General features: G+C 51.5%; 8 protein-coding genes and 1 non-coding gene across 9 annotated transcripts; 3 read left to right on the top strand and 6 right to left on the bottom strand.

Moving 5' to 3' along the window:
* Window positions 1-398: 398 nt before the first annotated feature.
* On the top strand, window positions 399-1,246 carry B0T23DRAFT_433873 (nucleolar RNA-binding protein; the record flags this gene model as incomplete). Its single annotated transcript, XM_062840475.1, has 2 exons — window positions 399-589; window positions 697-1,246. The coding sequence occupies 2 exons, from the start codon at window positions 399-401 to the stop codon at window positions 1,043-1,045; spliced, it is 540 nt and encodes a 179-aa protein (XP_062696550.1). The 3' UTR covers window positions 1,046-1,246.
* Window positions 1,247-2,984: 1,738 nt separating this feature from the next.
* On the bottom strand, window positions 2,985-4,795 carry B0T23DRAFT_368807 (Nin one binding Zn-ribbon like-domain-containing protein). The gene is made up of 2 exons (XM_062836471.1): window positions 3,941-4,795; window positions 2,985-3,871 (listed from the first exon to the last, which is right to left on the bottom strand). The coding sequence occupies exons 1-2, from the start codon at window positions 4,620-4,622 to the stop codon at window positions 3,246-3,248; spliced, it is 1,308 nt and encodes a 435-aa protein (XP_062696549.1). The 5' UTR covers window positions 4,623-4,795; the 3' UTR covers window positions 2,985-3,245.
* A 950-nt stretch (window positions 4,796-5,745) lies between these two features.
* B0T23DRAFT_3987 (uncharacterized protein) lies at window positions 5,746-8,037 on the top strand. The gene is made up of 5 exons (XM_062838379.1): window positions 5,746-6,107; window positions 6,166-6,251; window positions 6,309-6,495; window positions 6,548-6,718; window positions 6,770-8,037. Exons 1-5 carry the CDS (start codon window positions 6,029-6,031, stop codon window positions 7,990-7,992), a joined length of 1,746 nt encoding a protein of 581 aa, XP_062696548.1. The 5' UTR covers window positions 5,746-6,028; the 3' UTR covers window positions 7,993-8,037.
* A 4,587-nt stretch (window positions 8,038-12,624) lies between these two features.
* On the bottom strand, window positions 12,625-12,810 carry B0T23DRAFT_308722 (uncharacterized protein; the record flags this gene model as incomplete). The annotated part of the gene is made up of 1 exon (XM_062834486.1): window positions 12,625-12,810. A coding segment is annotated over one exon (186 nt), but the record flags the coding sequence as incomplete, so codon positions are not given.
* A 1,897-nt stretch (window positions 12,811-14,707) lies between these two features.
* B0T23DRAFT_424443 (uncharacterized protein) lies at window positions 14,708-15,220 on the top strand (the record flags this gene model as incomplete). Its single annotated transcript, XM_062839854.1, has 2 exons — window positions 14,708-14,763; window positions 15,019-15,220. The coding sequence occupies 2 exons, from the start codon at window positions 14,708-14,710 to the stop codon at window positions 15,218-15,220; spliced, it is 258 nt and encodes an 85-aa protein (XP_062696546.1).
* Window positions 15,221-16,137: 917 nt separating this feature from the next.
* B0T23DRAFT_t5 lies at window positions 16,138-16,210 on the bottom strand. Its single transcript has one exon. It is a non-coding gene; the product is annotated as a tRNA-Lys (tRNA).
* A 489-nt stretch (window positions 16,211-16,699) lies between these two features.
* On the bottom strand, window positions 16,700-17,913 carry B0T23DRAFT_3936 (uncharacterized protein). Its single transcript, XM_062838087.1, has 3 exons — window positions 17,791-17,913; window positions 17,629-17,741; window positions 16,700-17,568 (listed from the first exon to the last, which is right to left on the bottom strand). The coding sequence occupies exon 3, from the start codon at window positions 17,502-17,504 to the stop codon at window positions 16,767-16,769; it is 738 nt and encodes a 245-aa protein (XP_062696545.1). The 5' UTR covers window positions 17,505-17,568; window positions 17,629-17,741; window positions 17,791-17,913; the 3' UTR covers window positions 16,700-16,766.
* A 3,938-nt stretch (window positions 17,914-21,851) lies between these two features.
* B0T23DRAFT_368794 (putative beta (1-3) glucanosyltransferase gel3p) lies at window positions 21,852-24,152 on the bottom strand. The gene is made up of 2 exons (XM_062836470.1): window positions 23,722-24,152; window positions 21,852-23,656 (listed from the first exon to the last, which is right to left on the bottom strand). Exons 1-2 carry the CDS (start codon window positions 23,803-23,805, stop codon window positions 22,112-22,114), a joined length of 1,629 nt encoding a protein of 542 aa, XP_062696544.1. The 5' UTR covers window positions 23,806-24,152; the 3' UTR covers window positions 21,852-22,111.
* Window positions 24,153-25,819: 1,667 nt separating this feature from the next.
* On the bottom strand, window positions 25,820-26,011 carry B0T23DRAFT_294174 (uncharacterized protein; the record flags this gene model as incomplete). The annotated part of the gene is made up of 1 exon (XM_062834280.1): window positions 25,820-26,011. A coding segment is annotated over one exon (192 nt), but the record flags the coding sequence as incomplete, so codon positions are not given.
* Between the last annotated feature and the right edge of the window lie 848 nt (window positions 26,012-26,859).

The raw sequence follows: 26,859 nt of genomic DNA, 5'->3' as shown, positions 1-26,859 counted from the left end.
AGAATCTGTCCAATGACCGTTGCCCGCGGTGCAGAATTGAGATTCAAGACTTCAAGATCTGGAAGTTCCGTGCCTTCCCATCTCACAGCAATGACAATTGGATGAACAGGGAATCGATCTTAAAACCCCACTAATTCCCTTGTCCAGTTAGACGTGCCTTGCAGTGTGGGGCAGCTGCTCCTCCACCGCCTGCCTTAAGCGACAGCAGCGCACAGACCACTCCATCTTTTGTTGCAGTTTCTTTTCCATCGTCGGCGCGGCAACGTCGAAAATTATCGAAAGGCAGCAGATTGAATCTGACAACTCTCACGACCACCTCACCTTCTCCATCCCACATTACCACACACATCTTCCAGCTCGCCAGACTACAACCCGCCAGCTCAGACCAAACCGCCAAAATGCATTTGATGTACGTCCCCGCCAAGAACGCCGACGGCAAGCCGCTCGCGCGCCAGTACACCCTCAAGAAGGTCCTCGACGGTCAGGTCACCAAGAGCGCCCACCCCGCTCGCTTCTCTCCCGACGACAAGTGGTCTCGTCACCGCATCACTCTCCGCCGCCGTTTTGCGGTCCTTCTCGCCCAGAGTATGTATTTTTCCACCCACTCAATTGCCAGTGAAATGGAGTTGAGCAGCGGCTGACGTTCCCTTTTTTTCCGCTGCGAACAGAGGCTCTCAACAAGACCACCGAGTAGAGTGACCGTGGCCAGCGGGATCCATTGACCGAAATCAAGACTAAGTTCCATGTCAATGCCGCCACCCGTCTTTTGTTCGCGTCCGGCGCGAGACTCGTCGCCCCGGACGATGTCGACACCCACAACAACCTTGTTAAGATGATGGAAGACGAAAAAGACAATTTCAGGAGAAAAACCGACAACTACAAGTTCAACGTCAAGGCCGCCGTCTTCTCCTATATGTTGGACCAACACATGCTCAAGCAGGAGAACAATTTCGACAAGAAGATCAAGGCCATGCTCGAGGCCAATCACCCGGACGAGTACTATCTGGACCAGTACTACAAGATGGTCAAGAACATGGAGAACTAAGCCGTTTTCAACAAAAAGGACGGCAACGCTCGCGGTAGCTACATGAAGTAGTTGACCAACAACCTTCTCTTCTTGTCCGCCTATCTGCTGTGCTCGACCAGTTTGTTCTTGCTTCCACGACCACGACCTCGTTTTTGGCCGCTGCTCTCCTGCAGCGTTAGCATTTTATTATCCCGTTGGATCTTCAATCGAACCGATCGTTGGCAGACGGTTTTCTTCCCTACTTGCAACAATTTGGAAGTGGAAATTGGCAATCCACGACGACCGGGGGGCTTACTTTGGTTTCAGATAATGACACACAAGACAATGATGGCAACCGACAGCAGCAGCGGCGGGATGGCAACCGACTGACTGAACTGGCTTGTTTCGGATTCTCTGGATCCCGGAGAAACACCTTTCTGATGCTTGATCTATATTGCATGTTTTTTTTTTCTTTTCTCTTTCAGGTTTTCCAAAAAAGGAAAAGACAAGTTGGGCAGAGCTTGTCTTCTTCCTCCTCTGTGTGGCGTTTATCGGATACGGGATCTCTCCTTCAGTCTAGTCATTTGGCTAACTGGGATTTGGTTGGCGTCTTTTTGCTTGCTTCTGAGCATATAGTGTGGGAAAAACAATACCAATGACTTTCTCGATGATTTTTTTTTTTCGGTCCGTTGATGATACATTGGTGGTCACAGCAGACCGTCCGTCCGCTCCTCACCGTGTTCACCTTCTCCTCCTATTTCTCCAATGAACCATGCATGACTGGCGTGACCGCTCGCTCATTCTCTCTCCATGCCTTCCTTCCTCTCCCTATCCCGTAAATCCTTACTCAGCACACTACCGTTCATATCAAATGCGCGAGGCTATTGCCATCCGGCTCAACAAGATTCCAATCCATTCCATTCCAGTCCCGACCAACACTTACTACCTACCCACTGTACCCGGAAATACTGTACCATGCCACATATATCAACCCAGGAAGTTACAAGCAGCCAGCCAGCCCAAGTCTAGTGTCGGTATTTACTAACCTACCCCATAGGCTACTAAAATCACAACTACCTTAACAAACGACAAAGCCAGACATCTATCTCTCAACGCTGTCCGTCAGATCAAGGACATACCTACATAAACCAAAAACACACTTACTTACGAGAATAAAGCACCGCTACGTACGTACGTACCTTAGGTAGGCAGGCAGGTAGCTGTGGTCAACAACTCGCTCTCGCTCTCAGTCTTTCACTTTTTGCCGGCCGGCCGGCTGGGGGACGTGGGGATTTGGCTGGGTGGGTAGGGCTGGGCTTACGGATGGATGGATAGGGTAAATATGATGGTGATGGCAAAGGGATGTATCAGGTTAGGTACCTAGCTAGGTATGTTTGGCAGGTATATTTGGCAGGAGTTCTACGTGTAGCACTTTGAACGAGCCCCGGCCGTTCATGTCCTCATGAGATCTTGACATCTTCCTCGGGCTCAGAGGAATCAGAATAGAGGTAGATTCTGAGGCTGAGACTGAGGCTGAGACTGACTCGAAGTACCTCTAGGGATGTGAGGACTGGATGTCGAAATAATTAGATAGGGCTTATATTATTGAAATCAGAATTGGAGATGGGAAGGATGATTTGGGGGTTGAAAAGTGATGGTTGATGACAAGATGAGTTCGAGGCTTGATGTTCAGGGTGGATCTTTGATCTTGATTTCGAGACTCTGGTTTTCCAATTTAGGACCGTTCAGGTTATAGGTTGCAGGTTTGATTCAGGTTCGGGGTCAGGTTATAGGTTATAGGTTATAGGTTATAGGTTATAGGTTATAGGTTATAGGTTCGAGGTTCAGGTTCAAGTTTGGGGCCAGGTTATCCTAGAGGTAAGGACAGTGGACAAAGGATTGGATGCATTCATAATCTCCAAAAGTAGTCAGTGTCATCATTCGCAAGGCATGGGCGCAATTTCGGGGGGTTTTTACAGGCACAGGCGCAAGGAGCTGTTGAAATTGCATTGTTATACTATGATGTATCACCGTAGATGGCTGTACGCAAAACGTCTTCAAAAAGGGTCCTTCTAAACAGACAGAAAAACAAAAATATCTTTGATGAAACCTAACGCCATGACGCCATTGACAGTGACTACCAACAAAAGCAGAAATCATCCCTTTTTTCCTTTCAGCCCAGATCCAGGATGCCCTCAGCATCAACCAAGCACATTAGCTAGCCACACTGGCTAACCGTTCACCTCCTCTTCTTGGCATTAACATTCCTCCCCGCTCCGACCTTGATCCTATTATTCCCCGTCCCGCCCTGCCTCTGCCCCGTCAAGATACCCGGCAAGTAATCATCATCCATCAGATCCCTATACCGCGTCCTCTTCTCCTCCTCCGTCCTCCTGATATACTCCTTTTGATCCTCGGCGAGAATCAGTTCCTTACCCCAACCTCCCTTTCCACCACCTTTCACATTCTGGTTCTTCCCGCTCGCCGTACCGTGCGTCGGCTTAGGGATGCTGTAAACATTTCCGCGGTTGTTGAACTGGAAGTTCTTCTTGAGATGCAAAGTAAAGTTGCCGGCGGCGTCCGTGGTGCAAGAAACGCGGGTGAGCGTGGGTTGGCCGCAAGAAGGACAGAATTGCTTGGTGGTGTCCTTGCAGACTTTCCAGCAGCCGTGGCAGCGGAGGACCCAGGTCTTGAGAACGGTGATGCGCGCAAAGGCGGAGTCGAGAAGGTTCAGGTTGATGCGCAGGGAGACGTTGCGCATGGCCATGTCGGAGGTGATGAGGGCTGCCTGGAGCGTCTTTTGGAGGGGCTCGGGGGCGACGTGGGCGGATTCGCGGGCTTGGACCTTTTTGATGTTTGTGGGGGCTGCATCAAGCATGTTAGCAACTGTTGGTAGGTTGGGAGAGATTTTGGGGAGACAAAGAGGCGGCTTACTGATCCATTCGCCGTCGTCGTCAGAGGCTTCGCCATCGTTCTCATCTTCTCTTTCCTCTTCCTCAGGAGCAGGTGTTGTCTCCTGCTCTTGGCTTCCAATGTCCAGCTTCTCAAGCTGCTCCTCCACTTGCTTCACCTCCTCGGTCTTCTGCTCCGTTACGGGAGCAGCATCGTTCTTCTCCTCGGTTGTGGCCTCCTTCTCTTCGCCCTCCTTGGCCGGTGGCGCACCATTGACCGACTTCTGACCGGGCTCCTTCCTCAGCCGCCAATCACCACCGTTCCTCTCGCACTCGAGATCATACGTTAAAGCGATCAAGTGGATATCGGGCTTGGACAGAACCATAAGATCACCGGTGCGGCGGGCAAAGTCGGTGACGAACTTGATGGACTCCGGACGGGGGGTGCGGAACTTGAGGAAGGGCATGAGGGTGGTTTGGAATCGGAGTCGAGTGGCCTCATCGCGAATTTCTGATACAACCGAGGGGATGGTGTAGAGCTCCTCGGCTTGGGCAATAAGGGTAGAGACGCTGGGGTCGTTCTTGATGATGACGTTGGCGTCGATGACGAGGGAGTGGACGGGCTTTGTAGTCGTCGAGGTAGCGGCAGCGGGCGCTGTGGTGGTGGTGGGGGCAGGGTTCTGCTGGCTTTGCGCCGAGGGTTCGGCGACGGCGGGAACATCCATATTGGCGGTGGTGCGAAGGACGACTGGGATCGTGATACTGTTGAGTGGATTGAAGTGGCCGAAGCGATCAGATGCCAGTATCAGGCAGTGAGTAGCAGTGGTGTTGGTTGGAGAGATGGAATGCGGTCGCCAAAATCCAGGCGGAATCTGGTGGCAGAATTTTCTCTGCTATCGATTGTCAACTGCAGTGTCCGACGTGAAATCAATGGACCCGACGTTTAGAAGACTCGATGATTGGTCAATTTGAAGGAACGAAAACCCCACTTTTAGGTCTTGGTATCCAGGTTTACCATACACTAAACATTGTCCCCTGGGCGCTACTCTACTCTGACACAGTAGCGTATTGTACGTTAAAGTTTCAGTGAGCTTCAATGCGACAGCGGTACACTTTCCGAGCCCCCAACCTTTTCCCGTCCATGGCCGGCTTCCGATCCTTCATCTAACCGACATCTCGCCTATCGTCCGTTTGTTTATTACCGTCGGATCTCTGTGCCGTCACTCACTCTCTCCTTTCCTCTTGTCGTTGTATGTTGTGCAGGCACAAGCAGTGAATTTCTTGCATACCCGGGACTTTTACCCCCGTCTACCCTCTACACTTACATTTCTCAACCCAGACCGCAACTTCAACTTCTTGTTTCAACCGCATCAACTCATCTCACGTCTCATCTTGTCACATATCTACCCCTGACTCAACACTCTCGTCAAAAAGGGAAAAAGCTTTGCCCAACGGTCTGGCTTGGATCTCCGCTAACAAGGATACAACGTGTTTTCTTTGCATGGTCGCATCTTGAAGAGCCTCCGGACTTTCTTTGTCCAGGCAACCATGTGGAAGGGCGGTGATCATCATCCCGTTTTTCTGGAGTATCAGTGCGCATCTTTTCTGAGTGCAGGAACTCTCATGCGCGTCATCGAAAGCTGAACTCCAGCTCGATCTCGTCGTCTTCCCCACGTGGTGGTGGCTCCTAGGCGATCGTCATTTGTCCCAAGGAGCAAATGAGAATGCCCGCTCCCTACAGTACCAGGAATCCCCAGTGCTCAAATATGACAATCTTCCGTATTCCCCTCAACTAAACCCACCCAGATGGCGGAAATTGGCCGGTTTGAATGGCCTCACTAGCTAGCCAAGCGAGCTGCTACGGGTTTGCCTCCCCATCTCTTGCTACACACGATTAACCCGAAGAGCCGAGTCATGCATGTACATTCCTTTTTTAAACTTTTCCTAGTGTACCGGTGGAATATCTGCCTTATATCTCCATGCCCTTGGGTCCATATCGTCAGATCAACGCATCATGTAACCTTTACTCGCCTCTCCCCACAAGCCAGACCTCCCCAGGGTCCAGCTTCGTGATTCCGTTCCTTTGGGCTGGCCGTCTTTTCCCCCCATTACAACAGCAACCTTCACAGTCATGAATCAACCACCCATTGAGGATATACGACGACAAAATGCCTTCATCATTGTCTCGGCCGTCATGATAGTCGTGGCCCGTTAGTGACCCTTTCGCTCTTGGCTTCTATTTCCTGAAGTGGTCCTGACTGGCTCCAGTGCTGTTCGTCATCCTCCGGTGCGTCAGCAGGTTCATCCTTATCCGAACACCTGGCCCAGATGACTATTTTATCATTGCTGCTATGGTGGGTTGTTGACACTTTCTGTGAGGGAACGTATTGGACACTGACTGATGTTCGCAGACCCTCACTCTTGGTTATCTCGTCAATGTCATCCTCGCTGCGCAGAATGGCATCGGGCTGCCCATGTCGACACTCACTCTACAAAACATGGTCAACTTCCTCAGAATCGTTCTCGCCATTGAAGTCATGTACTATGTCAACGTCTTTTGTATCAAGGTGTCCATTCTCTTTACCTACCTCCGATTTGGTATGTCAGCCCGGTACAGCACCTGTCGTTCACCTGACTAACCGTTTTCCAGCCGTGACACGCACTTTTCGTAATCTTTGCATAGGAACCATCGTCTTGCACGTTGTTTTCGTTCTTGTTTGCATCTTCACCACTCTGGGACAATGTCAACCTATTCACAAGTTTTGGGACATTACCGGCACTGTTAAAGGCACCTGCATCAATACAACCGCTTTCTTTTACTGTGAGAATTCTTCTGCCCCTTTTCCTCTAACCATACTGACACCACCCACAGTTACCTCCAGCTTCAACATCGTCACCGACATCTGGATCCTCCTCCTCCCCATCTCAACTCTCCGCGAAATTCACCGCCCACCACGCGAAAAGGTCGCTCTCTTCCTCATCTTCGGCGTCGGTACCTTTGCCACCATCGCCTCCATCGTCCGCTTGCACACCATTTACACCTACACCCTAGCCACGGACCCATTTCACGAGGGAACCAAGGTCAACCTGTGGTCGGTGATCGAGGTGACCATCGCCATTTCGTGCGCCAGTGTCAGCGCGTTGAAGCCCATGTTTAGTAGACGGCAGAGGAGGCTCACCCTGGGAGCAATCGGGGGAAGGAGTGGTGGTCATGGCTACCGAGCCTACGGAACAGGGACATTTACTGGTACCAATAACACGGGGACTGGGACTGGGGCAGGGAGTAGGAGTACAGGCACGTGGGCTTTGTCGAAGAATAAGGGGGGTGGTAACAACGGACTGGGTACACAATCCAGCGAGATCGGATTACATGACCAAGACATGGAGGATATTGAGCTACAGAGACTTGGCTCACATGCAGAAACTCTCGTTGACGACCAGGTCCAGGCAGAGACGCCAAAAGAGGGGGAGAAGGAGTTCAATCGCCACTGGTCACAACACTCGTCGTCGGCTCATTCAAGACATCATCAACAACAACAACAACAACACGCCCGACAACAATCGACCTCCTCAGGGGCATTCATCTCCCCCGCCTCCCCAAAAGGCCAAACAACAACACCCGTCGACAGCGCCTCCTCCTCCCTCTCCCCAATCCAAATCCAACGACCAAAACCAGCAGCCATCCCCATCAACAACCAAACCCGCCCCTTTCCCTTCCCTCCACCACTATCACCGAACCAGATCGCAGGCCACATGGGATTGAAGTACCCTGGATATCAGGGACCTGCTAGCCAGCAACAGCAGCAGCAGCAGCAGCAGCAGCAGCAATACGGCGGCGGTGCTAGTGCTAGTGCTAGGGGGAGGGAGAGGGGAATGTCGGAGACTGCCTCTACTACTACCTCTACGAGTAGGCAGATGACGATGATGGGAGGAGTACAGAGTCAGGGACAGGGTCAGGGACAGGGTCTGGATGGTGGGACTTGGGCGGGATTGTCGGGACTTCGGGGAGAGGTGGTCAGTACAGGTACTGGACCGCGGGACGGTACACCTACTAGGCCGCCGATAGGGCCGAGGGCGAGTACGTTCGGGGAGTAATACATCTAATGCGCAAGGTTGAGGCAAATATATGGCCTGCGGCTTAATACTAATACATGTACATGCTTGGTGACGGACATCTACCTCTATCTATCTGGAGGTCGTCAGCGGGCTATCAGGGGGTGGAGGGAGAGGGAGGGGACTACGATCTATAATAGTGTGTCTACACTCAAAGAGGTGTGGACAAGAATACAACCGCTGGTCGAGTTGAGATCTATCTTTACCTACCTTGTTTTTATAACGAATGACAGACAGTTGTGGAAGGCAAGTTCCTTGCCATCTGTATCTTTCAAAGCCCTACTAGGTATGTTGCCAGCCATTTGCTGGTCCTTGTGTGGCCGCGTGGTTTATGTATGGTACCGCTAGCGATCCGGCGGGATAAAGAGAAGAAGAAGCTTATGTATACGTCTCCCTCCGTCGAACAGCCACCTGGAGTTTTGGATCCTACTCAGACTAGGTACCTCTAGGTAATGAGCTCCTCAGGGATTCGAAATGTAGACGCTTGCTGCTTTAGCTGCTATTACCGACAGATTCGAGCTTCCTCACGCGTGCACAGTGCCATGGATGCTCCCAGTGTGCTGCTACCTAGAGAGGTATGCTTGCCCGACAAAAGAGCAATCGGGCGCAGTCACAGGAGCGTTTCATGGGTAAGGTATATGTAGCGAATCGTACCTAGCAGTGGGTTCAATGGTCTCATGATCTTTTGTTGCTTGCTGGCGGTGCTAACCCCTTGCCGGCGTTGACGGAATACCTAGGTACCTACCAACAGCCGAACCCTTCGTGATCGCATTCTCGGATCTAGCGCATGTAAACCTATGATGCATTCTGTTTCTTCCTCAGGGGCACACTCAAACGGCGGCCAGGATAGGTTTGTGGTAATATTGCACAAGGCTACCTAGGTTTTCTCGATGAGGTGTTCAGCTGCTGGCGTAGAGATAGTCCGCGTAGACGATCTGGATGGATGGATGTCAACAAGCGGGCAGCAATTCGTGGCCAGCGCCGGGCATTCATTCCCTTTGAACGCTCCAGACGAGAAAGGTTTTTCTAGGAGACGAAACTTCAAAGTCCAGTGCAAGCGAGAAAGCTTTTAGTTTCGAATAAGCTGATGGGTTGCAAAGGTGGTGGTCGAGTGTCCTGGTTCCGCCTGGCGGGTCGTGATGCTTTCCATCCCGCTCACGCCAAACTTTTTGTTAACGGGAAGTGCTTGCCTGGTGCACTCTTGGATCTTTGGCGAGGAGGAATCTTTGTCTCTCAATGCGGACAAGCATTTGGGCATCGTGATTCACTTGTGCTTTGAGGATGCCCGCCTTTCATTGACATCGACATGCATCTTGGCGGAAAGCTCTTCAATGCACGAGGGTACAGGCAGGGAGTACATCACGCTTGGATGGAAAAGGCATGTGCACCAATGTACATTTTCTACCTCTGCATGTATCAAGCCCGCATTACTTCCCGGTCATCAGCGCCTCTCAACGCGTACAGGTACAAAGGAAACAGCCCTCCAAGAGATGAAGATACAGGAACTTCAACAAGAGACCCAATTACACCACCACTAACATCGCCAAAAGAGAGTAATAAGCTGATGTCCATCCCGTTACACCACTACTGCTGGCATTCCACAACCAATGATATCGTCGAGTCCACCGCAAAACAGCCGGGCTTGGAGCCCAAGACACCCTCCATTGTATGCAAGTCATCACACAACCCCTAGAGACGAGAGCGCTGTTTGTAGCTCCTCGTCGAATAGAGAAAAAGGGGCCGGGTAATGGAGTCAGGTCTTGGGATATGGCCTTCTAGGGATGGCCTACCAACGCTATATCGGTCTGACTCCAGCTTGGATGTTCTCCTTATCGTGGTTAGGACCCTCGGTATAACCATGGTGGATGATGGAGACGACTGTAGTGCCTGGGAATTGAACCCAGCGCTTTGTTGTTGCCGTTGTCGTTGGTGGTAGTCGTAGTGGTAGTGGTGGTGGTGGTGACAGGTGACGATGCTTCAGGGACTGCCATGATGTTCCGTTAGCTCGTGAACTCCTTGGCTGGTAGATGGGTTGAAGGTAGACTCACCATGGAAGTTTCCGTGAGGTACACCACTCTTCCTGAGAGAGTAGCACTCCCCGAGTTTGAACGCGTGCTTGCGGCACAAGTCGGTCGCCCGCAAAGGCGACTGTGAGACTGCGGTCACATTCATGTGAGCAATGGTATCAGCGTCTGGGTGATGATAACAGCAAAAGAAAGGTTTGGGAATTCCGTGATACCGAGAAGAGCGGCATGGACAAAAAGTGGAGGGAAAGCAAGAAAAGCATTATCGTTGGGACTCTTTTCTTTCGCTTGGAGATTGAATTGCTGTACACTCCTCTGTCTTGCCAATGCGAGGTCGCGAGAGCATTCTGATTCAGGAAACAGTGTCGACTGAGAACGAGGGTGCTGGTGGAATTGGGGCGGAGGTTACAAAATCAAAACAAGGAGACCTACCTAGAGGTACTCTTTCTTCGCGACGGAGGCTTGAAATCCATGATTTTTGTGTGGCCTGAGTGACCGTGGGGGGCCAGAGGCCTCTGAAATGCTGTATCTAACAAGGAAGATTAGGTAGGAAGATGAGTGCCCGTCTTGAGGGGAAGATAGAGGCAGAGGAAAAGAGGCGACTTGAAAGATTCTTGAGGGGCGGATGGGATCGAAGGTCGATCTTGCTGGCAAGAAGGCAGCGTTGTCGTCTCGTCTGAAGCTCCTTCCTTCCTTCAATCTTGCATGTCGTCTGACAAACTCGGAGTGTACCTACTCCTCACGCGGGGAGAATCATCTCCGGCCGGGGCACATTACTGCGGGACATGATTGTCGTGAGTAGGTAGATCGGTCAAAGGACTCGTCAACTTGAACTACAACCTGACCATAGGATCCTATCAAACTTCGACGACGGATTTCGAACATGTTAAAAGTCACTTCTCCAAATTTTCCTGGTTCAAATAGCTCTTCTCCCGGTTGAGATAGGAAGCTCCTCAAGCTGGTCCACTTGGATTTGTCCCGGGCGGATGTGCCCTATACACAGGAACCCACTGGAACTGGGTGGAAGCATAGTGTGACACAGATTAGGGCGAAATACCAAGTACATCAGCTGAGTATGTCATTACCGAGACGAATCTTTCGTGCGATTTCCCCGCTTGGCTGGGCAATAAAGTTCTCCCCATCCCCCACGAATTTTTTTCCTTCCTCCTCCTCCTTTCACCATCTTCATCAATTCAACATGCCACAAGCATAAGGGCACATACTCAAGACCGAGGATGCCGCCAGGATGTGCACCCAGACCGTCCTAACCACCTCCTGCGGCAAATGCGGCTCCCCGTGTCCAACATTACCCCCAGTACAACGGGGGCCGGCTTATCTTCTCCTGCTTCTTCGTTAGTAATCACTTTCCTTGTTCTCTTCCAAGTCCTCACCTCTGCCTCATCACAGAGCTTTGCTCAAATACTAACCTGATCGTGCCCTTGGTTAGATCAGAAGCGGGGAAGACAAGAAGAACATTCAGGCTGCGAAGGAGACTCGCCGTCTGGCGTCCTCATCTAGCCTCAGGATGCGTGACCGTCCATCCTCCTGTCGTAAGCATTTCCACACTGTTTTCTATTTCGTCCTCCCTTCCCCTCTTCCCTTCCATTCTGACCTTTTTTTTCACGTCAGCAAGTGTAACGCCGACATATCGTCGAGTACCAGCACGCGTTGCTCAAGACAAACGCCTCCCAGATGGGGCAGGCCAAACAATTGGCGGTGGCGGGATCAAGGGAGCAATCGCTTGTTGGTGTGGCCGGCGCATAGCCAAGCTTCAAGTGGGTAAGTATCTTCATCCGTGGCCAGACACGGTCCTCTTACCATCAAGCTCCTGGAGGCATCCAGCTAACTGTCCGGAAACGACAGGCCGCCTCATTGTCCGGGCTCAAGAGGGGCCCCTCAACGTTGGTCCCTAGTCCTGTACCCAGCCTCGCCTCGAGACTCTTCTCTCTGCTGGTGTGACCGGGGGCCGGCGCAATGTCTTGTTGGGTGGCCGGTGTATCGTCTTGTTGGGTTGGCCGGTATGATGTCTTCATGTTGGTCGGGGGGCTGAGAGGAGGTGTGTACTTGTACTGTAGTCTCTCTCTTTCTCTCTTTCTCTCTCTTTTTCTGGCAGAGGTGGGAGGGCGACGACAGAACATGGGCTTGATTCTGTACTAATAGCGGAAGAGGTGAAACGGAAGTCAGAGAAGACTAGAAGCCTGGAAGGGAGTGCCGGTGAATGGAAAGCCCAGTGAATGGGTGCCAAAGAATGTACACAGAAAACCTCTAGAGGTATTTTCCACTTCTTGCTCACCGTGATCATTGTGTCCACTGTGGTGTGATGCCGACCACTTCACAACATGTGAGAATGAGCTTTCCATGCACTATGCCGTCGGTTTCGAACCTCTACCGTGGCACCTAGCAGAAAACTCAAGCAACCTGAAACTCTTTGTGATTGTATACGGGAGGTACCACAGAAAGGACAACATCGCCGCCACAAAACATGACGCTGGTATGGTCTTCAGCTTGCACCCAAGGCGCCTCACAACCTCAAGACAACATTGCATGTGTTCCCAGCACAAGAGCGATCGCGATCATTGGGTTGCCAAAGTCAAAGTCCAGTCTTCACAACACAAAACAACCTCAAGATTGAAGAATCAGCCTTTTGTGGAGGGCTACCTTTGAACTTTTTAACATGGCACTCGAGGACACTTGCAGGTTGTAATCGGGCACTCTTCAGGATCAGACGCTGATCGATGACATTTCCAATCACGGAGTCCAGTCCAGTCTTGCGAATCTATTAAAAAGTGGAAGTTACGGGTGCTTGAAAGTCTTGCGCCTGCTCCAACCGATTGAACTTCCAATAATGGAATGCAGCCTGGATGCTCCATGACTCAGTCTTGGTCAAATCCGACAGAATCTTCTGGGTTCCCGGCCTTTCATGAGCGGTTTCTTAAAAGAGAGTGCTCAGGTTCCGGGAACGGGCAGTCATACCCTCAAGGGCAGAAGGAACTCTTGACTCTGCTTCCAGTCTCTTCTATAGTTCTATTGCTTGACCGTCACCCGCTACCGCATGACCAGCGCCTCTTTGGTTACCTCTAGTACCTCTAGCGGCAGCACGCCATCTTTCTCCAACGGTGGCAATTACGAGAAGAGATATTTCTGAGTGGCACGAGGAACAAGTTGGTAGTCTGCAGCTCATTGAGGCAATGACTGATGAAGGAACGTTAAGAGGGCAGGAACACCTCCCCTCTGCAGTTGAACCATGGCAGCCTTGAGACCTACGTAACAGGATGCACAAGTGTCTGGTCAAGTGTCGGTGTGATCGCAGAGTCCAACCGTTCTCGGAAGAAAGTGCACCTTCCCACCTTGTGAAGATCTGGGGCATGTACCGGAGGAAAACCTGCGAGATTGTGGCTAGCCTCTCTCAATTCCATCATCGGCGATCGCGGGAAGAAAGCTACCTCTAGAGGTAGGTATGTTCGGCAGTCACCCTTGATGACGAAAGAACAACAGGACAACAAAACTTGTTGAGGTGATGTTTGGTAACCCTTGGGCCAACGGAGCATTGGACACTGCAGTGTTGTCATCTGTCGATGCGATGGAAACCCAAGGTCTCTTTTCGGGGTCTTCAAGGGCCGAAAGCCAACGGCACCAGCACCTCCAGGGAGGAGGGCAGTATGAGAGACTGAAGTGTCACTAGTAGGTATGCCCACAGAAGAAGAAAGAAGGAGCTCTGGATACAGCCTGCCATCTTGTGCAGCTAATTACCCTACCTCTAGGTACCTCTAGCCAGTACCTTGAGGGCCACCTTATGTCCCAGAGTCACTCACGAGTCACGATCCACAGCCTGCTTCTAGAGGCGCGCCTTCCCGTCTGAGTCTGGCAAAGACAGGAGCAGACAGAACTTGCGAGATTGCGGTCGGCGATCAGTAGTCCAGACAGGCCAGAATCTTGACACTTTGTGGGAGCGTGGAAGGTTCTTCAGTTACAACGTCCAGATAACTTTTGGACAATTCCAGGAAAGAAGAACCCCCGGGGATTTGAAGCTGCAATGCTTGCTCTGTCATGCGGCTGGCGGGTTAGCCAGTACAGTAGAGATAGAGGTATCTTGCGGATCACCAGGGGCACATAGCAGCACTCCCAATCCGCAAACTGTCACAACCTTTTAGGGGCGTGCCTTCCATTCATTGCTCAAAGACATGGAGCCGAGCTTCAGGCTACGAGATTGCTCCAAGGTCATAGAGGTACCCAGCATGGGCAGCCGCGGGGTGAGTCTGGACTCTGGTAGCCCCAACTGCTTGATTGCCAGGCAGGCCCGCGCTTTAGGAACGCGACTTCCATCCCGTCTCGAGAGACGTCCAAGTGGACAGCCTACAGTGTCTTCAGTATTTAACGCGAACTTCTTCCTGAATTGTGAAAATTTTCTGAGCGCCCAACCAATTCACGAGTTCTCTCAAGCACTCTCCTCACAACCAATCCTCGTTCGTACCCCGAGTCACCCTTCATCCACAACCTTCTCGACGTCTAACCTTTTACTGATATTGTCGTTTTCAGCAGAGGTTTTGTACTTTGGAGAACGCATCTCCCAAGAAGTAAACTGCTTCACCACCGCCCGCCTACGAGTTAGTTTCCCTACCTGCCGCGTACGCCTCTAGCTTGCAGCTTCTGACATAGGGAATACCAGACTCAAGATGAGACCAGGAAGAAGGCCGGCGAGACCAGAACACCACACGTTGCCCATAGACTGGTGAGTGACTTTTTTATCATTGACAGTGGCCTCATTCCCCCTGGCTTGTCCGTTATTCTCGGTTCAAGTTCCCAAGGGGACGCCGACATACCTCGCACAAAAGAAAAGACACTGGCACCAGTGGATCAGCCTTTGAGCCAGGCCTTCCATCCAAAAACACACACACACACACGCGCGCGCGCGCCCATGGTGCATGTTAAATCATCCACATGATCGCGAGTAAAGCTCAACTCACTTACATTTCCATCAATCCAGTGACGAACCCGGCACCCCGCCCAAGTCCCTCGGCCAGAAACTCACTGGCAAGCAGGAAGAGCAGCTGGAGAGCTCGGTCCGGCAACTGGCAGAGAAGATAGTGGTGGCCCAATGGAAGGCCAAGAAGAAGAAGGAGGAGGAGGAAGCGGCCGCGGCCAAGGCCGCCCAAGGAACGTGGGTTGACGATATGGGTGTGGACTAAGGGCATTCAAAGAGAGGCAGGAACATGCCGAGATGCTGCAGAACGAGGCCAAACGTTCCGGGCTTTCTTGTTGCCGTCGCTTGGGTGGTGGCTGGAATCGAATTCCATGCCTACAAGTATGACGAGGCACAGGGGATGGTTCAAGGAAAATGCCCAACTACGGGCCGCAAAGGAAGTCCCGAGAGGGATAACCGTTGGTGTCTGTGTGGAAGTGTGTTGAAGCGAGTGGTTACGAGGGTGGTTTAAGGAAATGCCCAACTATGGGCTGGCATCAAAGGAGTACTGAGAGGAATAACCGTTGGTGTCTGTGTGGAAGTGTGTCGAAGTGAAGCGAGTGATTACGAGGGTAAACGAGAGTGGTGGTGAACTTGTTGATTGAGGAAGAGGAAGGAGTGAAAGAGAAAGTGGGAGATTTCCTTCGATAGATGTGTATACCGCAGCGGGAATATAAGGAGCGTAACAAGTGATCTATGTATGCAACAGTCTTCAACAGTCTGAAAGCAGATCGCATGTTTCTGTGACGTGGGAGAGTAAAAGAGACCATCACATGCCCTTACAGATCTAAAACAACGGTTCATTGTGCTGTCTCCGCTGATCTGGCGGCTTGAAATGCTCCTCGGACAAAGTCGTCAAAGACTGCAGTGTTGACTGGCGAGGGAAGGCAAGCAGGAGTAGCTGGTCACAAAATGAGATGCAATATCTTGGTCGGAATCGATGCCTCTATCATGCACCATGCCCATCTCCCATCCGTCAACATGTCTTCCCGTATATCCACGTAAACCGGAAAGAAAGACTCCACCCAGCCTACCTCTACCCAAGCCAACAAGAAAAGAACCAAAAGGCTGGAAAAATAGAAGAAAAAGAGGCAAAAATGATGATGTTGTCCCAGATTGCAATGCTGGGAACATCGGGAATTGAGCCCGACGTGGGGGTCGAACCCACAACCTTGAGATTAAGAGTCTCACGCTCTACCGATTGAGCTAGCCGGGCAGCTGTTGCAAGCTGCCTTGTTTGTTGAAGGGAGTAGCTAGAATTTGGGTTTATGAGTGCGTGGAACTGTGGTGGCGATGTCTTGAAAGGTTTTTACGGTGGTGGATTGTGATGCCGGGCGGTCCATGTTATCGGGTGGGGACTCTTCAGGGGTCGGTCGGAGTGTTCGGAGGAGGAGGGTTAGGGTCGGCAAGGGCTAAAGGGGATAGAGAAAGGGAAGGAAGATGCACGGGATGTATGGGGAGGACACTCGGCGGTGGGAATACAAAGGGGGGAATGGAATCGTGTTGAGGTTTACATGTGCTGATGTGGGAGTCGATGGCAATGATATAGATGTTAAAAGATGTGTTATTATGTGCTTAATTCGTTATTGGAAATATGTACTTCTCCGTCCTTCGATTGTGTTTTCATGCCATCCATAAGTCGTATCTGTTTCGTCCGGGTCTTCCTTTCATGTCGTTTCAATCTCCCTCCGTCATACATGTACAGCCATATTAGATCCTCCCCCTGATCCTTCCTTGATCCTCTCCATACCTCTACCCATGGGGCAGGTCCTTCAAGCAGCACACAAATCCAACACCACATCCCCTGCGCTCCCACACACCTTGGTCTGGCTTCCCGCCGGCTGCGTTCCCTCCGTCCACTCAATCGCCCCACAGCTTCCGGTTCCCTTGCCCGCCACCGTGACCTTGTGTCCCTTGAACGCGTCCCCAAAGACACTGCTCAAATCATACCAGACGTTGCTCCCATCCAGCGAATACGCAAGGATGAGCTCGGGCGCGCCCGTGTACAGGCCGTCGGAGGTGGTGGTGATCTTGAGCGCTTTGCCGCCCGTCACGGGGTCCTTGACGAATTCCTCGCTGTAGGTGCCGTTGGTCGCGGCGAGGGCGACGGGCGCCGAGACGGTGGAGCCCACGGACCAGAGGGTCACGGGGAAGGAGCAGTGGTTGAGGACGGTGGCTTTGCCGACGGCTCTGGGGATGACGGCGCCGAGGGCCGGGACCACGGCCGCGGTGGCGAGGGCGAGGAGGGTGGTGAGTTGCATTTTTAGTTTGGTTGAGTGTGTTGTTGTTGGTGGAGGATAGGTAAAGAGTTGTCTTTGGCTTTTGGTCTTTGGAGGGTGAAACTTGTTTTGTTTGTGTGGTTGAATGATGGTGATGATGAGATGGAAGAAACAGGAGGTAACTCGAGGAGCTTGCTGGATTCTTATATACACTGAAGAACTCCAGATCGACATCATCGACTTGGCTGACAACAATGTTTCCCACCGCAGATATTCCGCTTCCCACCGCATCAGATCCAAAACGGGAAATGGTTACATCCCATCCATCCACTCTTACCTCGAAATAGTGTAGCATCTATCTCGTGGAGATGTCAGATGGCCGAGGCGGAGTATGTGTGGACGGTGAGATACATACCCCGGACACACTTACACCACGAGTGTCCGAATTCAGTAATTTTCACACCACCTGGATAGGTACCAAGCCTCAACACGAGGTACCCGCAATTTACTGACGTGGTACACTACTGACTGGCTTCAACGTTGGTAGGCTTTCTTTTTCAGCTCGTACTATACATACCTGGAGGTGCTTGGCCAAGGACCCCAAGGGTCTCCACGATCGAAGATCTCTCTCCTTCCAAGACATCAGACCGGCTGTCGGCAGCGTGGAAGCACAGGTTTGTTCCAGCCTTTTAACAATGCAAATGCAAGGGTCCATTAGTCCGTGATTGGGTCGGATGGTAGAGGTAGGTATGCAGTCGAAAGTCGTCGAAGTCTTGGACTGTTAGCTAGAGTACCTGTAGACTTGTCGTCCCAGACGACGTCGTCCAAACCGCCAGTGTTGCCGAAACCACCTAGTCATAAGACACAAGGCATCAACGGCAGATACGATATTGCTTTTCCATTAACTCCAATACCACCTTGATCGAGTCCGTCGAGTTCACCTCAGCTCAGCAATACGAATAATGTCGGTCGGTGATGGTGGTGGTATAGTCGGACGTCCATGTCACCGCATATGATATCATTTCCCCATTCGCCAATGCCGCCAAGCAAAAAGCCAAGTCAAGCCCACCATGGAGCCGCAGTCTCACCGTTCCCGTTGCTTCCGCAGCCGGCGATCTCTGCGCCTCCATTTGCTGACATCCGCCTGGGCAGTCCACTAACATCGTATTCGAAGGGGTCCGGAAATGCGGGGAAGACGGAAAGAGGGTGTGGGTGGGATCACTTTCTGCTGTTTTTGATGGCTGCCTGTCTGCCTGTGCACCAAAATAGGTACGTAATGCAAGGCGTCGGATCGTATGTAGAGGTAGTGTACAATGGCGGGGTTGTATCACAGGGCTGGCTGGTTGAGGGTCAGGTCAGGCCAGGCCTCAACGGTCAATCGGTGTGTAGGTGCAATATGGAAATACCGACTTCTCGTGATTTTTTGTTGTGTTGGGGGGGGGGGGGGGGGGGGGGGCACAGGTTTTTTCCATGCTTCGATTCCTCCTCTGTCTTGCAAAGGTCGCGAAAGGATAGGCAAGATATGTCTACCTCTACACACGTTAGTTCCATCCCTTCCATTTACGAAATAGAGAAAAAGAAAAAAAAAAAATACACAAGTCCCTGGAAGACAATGTTCAAAGGTCCGGCCGGCAACATACTTCCGGGGCCAAGCCATAGCTGACATGATTCCAGATGTCGATCTCTCATCCGGTTTACATACGGCTCCTCGACACGGGTATACGCCCAATGAGGCGAAATCGGGCCCCAGGGATCCGTAGAGGTAGTTGTAGGTACCGTACCTTTTACGAACACCGCGCCGAGACCGCCGGACAAACTCTGGTGTCTTTTGTTCGGACCGGTCTTTATCGTTTTCAGCTCGGGTCGAATCGGGTTAAAGTCTCGCATCGTTTACCTCGATTCGGACACTGCTACCTATCTTATGTCAGTAAGTTAGTCCGTATCTGCCTCGGTCGTGCTAGTTCTTACCTCTACTCAACCCACGTGGTATAATGATACGTTACAGCTGATCTTTTGCTTCTTCCGCTTCTGTGTACTCCCATGTACAGTAGTTGAGCATCGTCGACTGCCTAATGTGGGTGTTTGAACGGATTATCTAGCGATTCGGTCCCTGGGTAGGTAGGTACCTAGAGGTAGTCTCCAACGCCAAATTGCATCTACTAATCCATCTCATGACCATCACGGCCGCCATGCAGGCGGCTTCCATATTGCACATAAAGTGGATTCCAAACTTGTCACTCCTCGTATATGCAGGCTTACTGCGTACACCTAAGTGGACGTATTGGGTCTTGGGAGGGGGATTCCGGTGGAAAAGGAAAGAGTTCGCGATGTAACCTTCTTCTCCAAATACATGTACATCCTCCACTACGGGACTCGGTGGGCGGGCGGGATTATCATCATGACCACCCTGACGTCAATCCGGGTTTGGTGGGGCACCACTCACTGATCGGACGTGTTGGCTGGAGCGTGTGATGGAGCCGGCCGGTGGTGAAGAGCCGCATGTATGCATACATGCCTTTCGTCGATTGATTAATTGATTGATTGATTGATTGATTTGGTTTTGATTGCGAGGGTGGTACAGTTGGTGGTTCAAAAAAAAATTAAAAAAAATTAAGAAAATGAAAAAAATAAAAAAATAAAAAATCCAAAGATGGAAAAATAAAAAATAAAAAATAAAAAAAATAAAAATAAAAAAGAAGAAAGAGAAGCAGTACACACAGACAAATTGACCACTCTTTTGGTGAGCCCGTGTATAGTAGCCCTCCTTGAAACCATACAGGTATATGGGTGGGCGGACTAAGAAAAAGCAGAGCGAGCGTCTTTTTGTGTTAATTTTGCGTTGCTCACTAGCTGTATTGAAAAATGAATGTCTGGATTGATCAGTCGACCTGATCAGCTTCGCCAGCGGTTGGTTGGTTGGTTGGTTGGTTGGTTGTTGGTTGTTGGTTGGTCACTTGGCGCCGCCCGCCGTCCGTTGTGGAGGGTAAGTGACAGTTTGTGGCGCAAACCGAGCAAAATCAACCGCCGAGCGGTGTAGGTGGCCCGTGCTCGTGCTGCCAAGACTTGAAGGCTTGGCGCCATCTGGCATTCATCGCCCGACATACAAGTCAATCCCCATGTCCATGTCGTCTACTACCTGCTACGTCCAATCCATTTGGTAGGGGAAAAGGCGGGGATAAGAGTATAGAATGAAAAAGATTAAGAAAAGTTTTAGTCGAGAACGTCGACGAGAAGAGACCACTGGACAATCCCCACCAGTACTTCCTGTCTGCGGACTGCGATCTAAGTCAACGCCAACCTACCTACCATAGCCACCTACCTCTAGATACCTCTACCTACCTAGCCACCTACCCATCCCGCCCTAATGCTACATCGAGCAACCAAGATTCCAACAACACTATGACCTCCATGATCTCTCTCTACGCAGTACCTCCAAGGACGCCCCAAGTGATCAACGCAACGAAGGGCGAATATAAAAAAAAGACAAGGACTATACCTTAGGTAGTATACCACATTTCCATCCCGACTCTCGAATGCTCGAAATATCAGTACATAGCCTGGGTCCAGTCCGGAGAGCGAGAACACTACCTACCCACCTACCCATGGGGAGCCGAGTTACGAAAGACAAGGTAAGGCTGTCTGTCCATGGATAGAGAAGTTGAGATATCGGACAGCGGCGAGGACGGTTGAGTTGAGTCATGTTGCTTTGCTTTGCTTCCCTTCCCTTCCCTTCCCTGACTAGTATTAAGCTAGGTATGTATGAGCTGCAAATCTGTAGGGGTCGTGATAATGCTCCTAGGTAGGTAGGGCCGACGTTGGAGCTATGTAGTTGAGTCTTGAGTCTTGACGGCGGTGCCGGTGAGGTGCCGATAAGTAGGTAGGGAGCCGGAAGCGTTAGTTGAAGCGGTACTTACTTACTTACCTCCCATACCTCCATACCTAGAGGTACAGATACCACCCACAAGCTTGGAGAGATGCAAGGTCCCTTTCGTTGGTACCCATTGTGATTTTCCTGCTAGTATCTGCCATCTGCCGGTTTCAATGCCCCTGTGCAGGAAAATGGATGGCCCGGTACAACATGCGTAAACATCAAGTCTGCATATACTGATTGTCAACTTTACAGCTGGAGAACCTCTGACGACATAGGGAATGCGAAAACATGGAACACGCATGGATGTTTGATGCGCTTTGTGATTTTCCTTCCTCCTCTTTGCTGGCTGGTTGGATGGACTCGGGATGGCCTGACGGGCGAGGCGTTTTACTTCGATAGGTTGTCTGTCTGTCCGGGCAAATGTCGAGAGGGTAGGCAAGTAAAGACTGAGGTAACGACAAAGACATCACATCACGCAACAGGAAGAGACAAGAGACGGAGGAAGGCGTGCGCTTTTCAAGTCAAGTTAAGACTCTACAAACACCATGTTGAGGGCAAAAGACAATGCAATGTTATTCAACTGTCGTTGTTGATATTGCTGAAGAAAAAAAGGTATCCTAGAATAATCAATGGCTACAGAAGTGGTGATGTGATGACCAGCTGCGCCCGAGACAAACAAACAACCCTCCTTTTGTGCTAAGGAAAACTGAAAGAAAGAAATCTAAACGCTGTTTCCCAGGTATCAACAATCCCTTCCAGAAACAAACCAAAAGAAGAAAAAAAAAAAAAAAAAAAGGAAAAAAGGTGCGCCGGTGAAAGAGACAATCAGACTCATTAGACTTCCCAACATATGCAAATGGCTTCTTTCTTGTGCTCAGGAGCGGGTACCATAAGACATCAATTTATTACACACAAAAACCTAACCGACATCTAAAAAGGACCACACCAACCCCCATATACATGCTTTCCTCCTAATCTCCTGGGTATACAACAACCAACGGACTCTCCCTTCGCTCACTTGACTTGCTTAGAGCATGACCATGCCGGCACCAACGCCCATGGCGATGACAACGTACATGCCAACGGCCATGTCAGCAACGGTGAAGAAGCTCTTCATGGCGACAGGGGCAGCGAACGAGGAGCTAGTGGCAGCAGCACCACCGCTGCTACCACCGACACCACCGTTGCCGGTGCCAGCAGTGGCGGTAGCAGCGACCTTGTTAGCAGCCTCAGCGCTCTTGAGAGCGGCGGAGCAGGTAGGGTCGGCCTTGGCGGCACCGTTGGCGGAGGCCTGACCGTTGAAGTCGCAGGCGGTGGAAGCGTACTTCTGGTTCTTGTAGTACTGGTCCATGACGTAGCCGAGCTGCTGGAGGGAGTTGCACATGGCATAGGAGCCGTAGACACCAGTGGAGACGTTGCCCTGGATACCAGCGCAAGCAGCGGGGTCGTTGCCGCAGACGACGCCGAAGAGCTCACCGTAGGCAGTGGGCTTAACGTCCTTGTTGGGAACGCAGGTAAGGGAGTTGTACATGCACTCACAGAGGCTCTCGTTGGGAGTAGGGGGGAGAGCGTTGCCAGTGACCTGCCAGTTGGAGGTGACATCGGGGCACTCGGCGGGCTCGTTGGCGGGCTTGTAGGAATCGAGTTCGACGGCCTTGGGCTTGGCGGCGAGGACGTTGGCCTTGAGCTTGTCGTAGTTCTTCATGGTCTTAGCGCTGTTGCCGGAAACCTTGACGAGACCATAGTCGTTGTCCTCCTCGAAGTACATGTAGACGATACCGCCAGAGAAGACGTCAGTCATAGCATCAGAGTAAAGGGCGGTGGTCTCCTCGAAGATACGGCCGTCAGCACCGTTGGGGATGTTGCAACCGTACTCGGCGAAGAAGACGGGGACGGAGTAGTTCTTGAAGAAGTCGATCTGGTCCTGGTAGCCGGAGCCCTGGATGGTGTTGTGACCGCACCACTCGTAGATGTTGTAGCCCCAGAAGTCGATGGCCTCGCTCTGGTTGCCGCAGTTGAAGAAGTGCGCCATCTCGGAACGGATCTTAGCGTCGTCGTTGGCGGCATAGCCAACACCCATCCAACGCTTGACGTTGCTCTTGATGTAGTTCTTGGAGTCACGGACAGCAGCCTTGACGTACGCAGAAGCGTCGGTGTTGGTGGCGTTGTTGGAAACCTCGTTACCGGCGAAGAAACCGATGACGTTGCTGTACTTGCTCATCTCGTCGATAACGGCGGTGTAGCGCTTGTAGAGAGTGACGTCCCACCTGGGGTCGTCGCGGTTGATGGAGGTGGAGGGCTCGGACAAATCGCTGATGACGTAGATACCGGCCTCGTCGAGGAGCTTCATGCAGGCGCTGTGGTCGGCAGTAGGGTCAATGGCGTAGGTACGGATGGCGTTGGTGCCAGCGGCGGCCATGATGGGAACATCACGCTTGCAGGCGGCCGCGTCGGCGAGAGGATCCTTGAAGGTACCAGTGGTTGTCTCACCACCAGCGCCAGCAGCATCCTGCTGGTAGGCAATACCCTTGATGTAGAACTGGGTGCCGTTCTCGTAGAAGAACTTGCTGCCCTGTGGAATCGAGTGTGGTTAGCATTGGAGGCGTTTCGTGGGTGCGACGGTGGTGGTATGCCTACCTTCATGACAATGGGCTGGAGAGCAGCGGAAGCCTGGCCCGCAAGGGTGAGGCCCGCGACAATGGCGGCTTTAGAGGTAACCATTTTTGCTGTGTGTCAAAGTGTTGATTAAAGGCGGTGTTCTATTCGGCGCAGAAAATGGGTGAAGATAGTACAGCGTAAAGTATGTCGGGAATTATCCTCCAGCTGTCGGCCGAGTTTATCGTGTAATTATGTTGTTTAAAGAGTGTGGGAAGAGATCGAATGAAAAGAGGCAGTAGCGAAAGACCTCTGTGATGTGTTCAGCCCCCTTCTATGGATGATTTTGGGTGGATGGGCAGGAGTGAGTGAATGGAGAGAAAATGGAGGAAATGGAAAATGGAAACAGCTCAGGACTTGGGGGGGGGACATGCGGTGGAAAAAGGAGGAAAGAAGAAGGCAACGGAGATTGGCAAGCGTGGAAATGGAGACCAAGTTGGTCTGTGCGTCAGCGTGTGTGTCGTGGTGGGTCCGCTATTGGCCGGTCAGCCCGGTGGTGTGGTGGGGAGGGGAGGGAGTGGGTCAAGAACCCCAGCAACCTACGGGCCCATCGATGTCTCCAGTCCGCTCACGCATGCCTGCTGCAGCAGACGATGCAGTGCAGTGGAAGGGGCCTCTACCTACGCCAAACAGTTGACAGCAGCACAGACTCGCGAAATCGTCCAACTACCTATCAATGATGCGACCATCATCACACTGGCAACCTAATCTCTGTGTCGCCGACCTCACCGGCCAACCATCATGTTTTTCCTTTCGGGAGCTTTCCAGTGTTCTGGCCTTCAACATGTCTCCAACGCCACACGGCACCGTAAAAGATGGACTCGAAACCGACAAGTGGAGTCATCTACATGGGGAGTGGGTTTCGTCGCATGTGGGATTGGTAGCGTAGTGTAATTCGTAAACGCAGGGATGATCAGACATTGGGGGAGGAGTTCTGGATTCCTCTTTGCCCAGTTTCGTCGCTCATGTCTGGAGACACAGAAACACATTGAATTGGATTGTTATTGATACGCCAACGGCCACAACACGGCTTCGTTTGCTACTGCCGGGATTCCATCAAAGTCGATGCAGCATGCATGTAAATCCCGTGTGCATCACCATGTTGACCAGATTCAAAGGCCGTTGACCGCCATCGCACCGTTGCAGTATCCGTGTGCCATCTTCATTTCGCCTGTTGACAATGTGTGGACTCGTCTCCAGAGAGGACCTACCCTTTTTCTCTGGGAGGAGTCGTGGAAGTTCTACCGAACCTGGGGCAGACAACCAGCATTGTGGACCAACCGAGGAAGGAACGGGCATTGAGCGACCGGCCCAGGGGGTTCGATTGTTTGGCTGAAATCGATCGGTTCGTTCGTTCTCTGGCGACCAAAAGATTGAACCCTTCAAGGAGAAGTTCAAGGGAACTCGATCGATGATCCCGATGGCACGTGACATGGCCGTCCAGAAGAGGAGGGAATGTCCGACGCCACTTCCGCCGGCCTGCCATTTCAAGCATTCCGTTGGTTGAGATAGGGGGGCTGAGGGAAATGTGGGATGAAGATGGAGAATGAAGGATGAACATGTTTCCCTGGTTGGCGGTTGACGTTCATCACTTTCAATTACTGCCAAAGCGTCGACCTAGCTTCAAAGCGCACATTGATTTGGTATCTCTTCTTTTGTTTTTTCTCCAGGTCGTTTGGCGCTCACAACAGCAGCGGCACACACGCCAACGCCCGATACGGGAAGGGTAGGTAGGCGGAGTCACAACCCCAATTCCGGCACGTTCGCACTTCTTCGCAGTCTGGCTCAGCTGGGACTCTGGCTGGCTGATGTTACCGTAGTGCCGCTCAGAACAATTGGCACCCTCCAACTGAAATTCCCCGACGTTATTTCCCGGATTTCCCGTTTTCTGTTTTCTGTCATGCTCCGTCTCTTCGTATTTCTACGCTACCTACTGTACAAAAGACGATGATAAAATGCAACAACGATGGCCAAAAAACGCCTCGTTGTTTGTTAAGCCTTTCCAAGAGATCTCTTATCATCCAATCCGCGCGATCGACAAGCCTTGGTCCCAACTGAAGCAAAGCTTGGATTTGGCACAGCAGCAAGAAGCTTGGTTGATCGACGACACCTTCTCGGCCCAGCGGGCTCGAGCGGGTCCCGCTTTGCTTGGTGTGAGCTTGTTTGCAGTGGAGCCGGCTTGGCGCATCAGGGGTACATAATGCTCGCGGCACTGGAGGCATGGGCGGCTGTCTCCTGGAAATCTGGGCAGCTTGGCAGCTTGGCGGACACCCTTTGGCCAACTTTTTTGTGCCCATTTCGATTTCAATTCCATCAGTCAAGTTGGCGACCATGATGGGTTATGACGTGAAGCACAATTCGTGTATGTTGGTATCGGTTTTCTACATATTCTTCTTTTTCATCTTCATCTTCCCCTTCAATTGAAATCAATGACAAGAATGCTACTCTGACATGACTGAACTCCTGAAAGCAATCGCAACATGAAACGCAGAGACGATCCCCCCGATTTGTGCATGCATCTTGAAATTGAGCTTCAAGCGACACACAGGTAGACCGCCTGCCGCGAGTTGTTACACCCCCAGGATATCTCAATTGCCTCTACCCTATCGCTCAATCTTGAAATCTCCAGTGCCACCCGTTTGAAACTTGTGTCGAATGTCCACACAGTCAGTCAGTGTTTTGCTTCCAAACCTAAATGACGTCCGGATGCCAGCATCCGAAACTGCGGGTCCAGTTTCACGCCTCAACTTTTATCTTCAACTTTGCATCTTATTTGCGAATTGAATGTGTCGAGTCGAGTCAACGAATCAACAATTGATCTTCCCATATTTTGTGAACTTTGACCTCCCGACCTTCAGCTTCGTCCGCTGCTCGCTAAAAATCCTGGTGGCTCTTCCGCTTCGCAGGCCTCTGCTTGCCCCCCAAATTCCACAAAAACCGTCCTGACCAGCCAATCCATGATCTACAGGAGAACGATTGGCGCGATCTTCACTCCTTCAATCATGTCAGCATTCTGCACTGCCTCCTTCGTCGTGTTTTTTTTTTCTGGGAGGGTGTGATCCGTGCTTCTAAGAATGGAACTTGCCGCTCACTGTCCGCCGTGCGACCGACAGAAATGAC

This window comes from Neurospora hispaniola, assembly GCF_033458365.1.
Source record: "Neurospora hispaniola strain FGSC 10403 chromosome Unknown B0T23scaffold_1, whole genome shotgun sequence".
Taxonomy (NCBI): domain Eukaryota; kingdom Fungi; phylum Ascomycota; class Sordariomycetes; order Sordariales; family Sordariaceae; genus Neurospora; species Neurospora hispaniola.
The sequence above is the reverse complement of the archived record's forward strand: the minus strand, read 5'-3'. Positions and strand labels throughout refer to the sequence as shown.

Bases quoted from the DNA above. Each gene is read 5' to 3' on its own strand.
- B0T23DRAFT_368807 (XM_062836471.1), bottom strand. From the start codon at position 4,622: ATGGATGTTCCCGCCGTCGCCGAACCCTCGGCGCAAAGCCAGCAGAAC. The intron at 3,872-3,940 runs GTAAGCCGCCTC...TGCTTGATGCAG, and splicing joins CGACGACGGCGAATGGATCA to CCCCCACAAACATCAAAAAG.
- B0T23DRAFT_3987 (XM_062838379.1), top strand. From the start codon at position 6,029: ATGAATCAACCACCCATTGAGGATATACGACGACAAAATGCCTTCATC. The intron at 6,252-6,308 runs GTGGGTTGTTGA...TGATGTTCGCAG, and splicing joins ATTTTATCATTGCTGCTATG to ACCCTCACTCTTGGTTATCT. The intron at 6,496-6,547 runs GTATGTCAGCCC...ACCGTTTTCCAG, and splicing joins CTTTACCTACCTCCGATTTG to CCGTGACACGCACTTTTCGT.
- B0T23DRAFT_3936 (XM_062838087.1), bottom strand. From the start codon at position 17,504: ATGCGGTGGGAAGCGGAATATCTGCGGTGGGAAACATTGTTGTCAGCC.
- B0T23DRAFT_368794 (XM_062836470.1), bottom strand. From the start codon at position 23,805: ATGGTTACCTCTAAAGCCGCCATTGTCGCGGGCCTCACCCTTGCGGGC. The intron at 23,657-23,721 runs GTAGGCATACCA...TCGATTCCACAG, and splicing joins TCCAGCCCATTGTCATGAAG to GGCAGCAAGTTCTTCTACGA.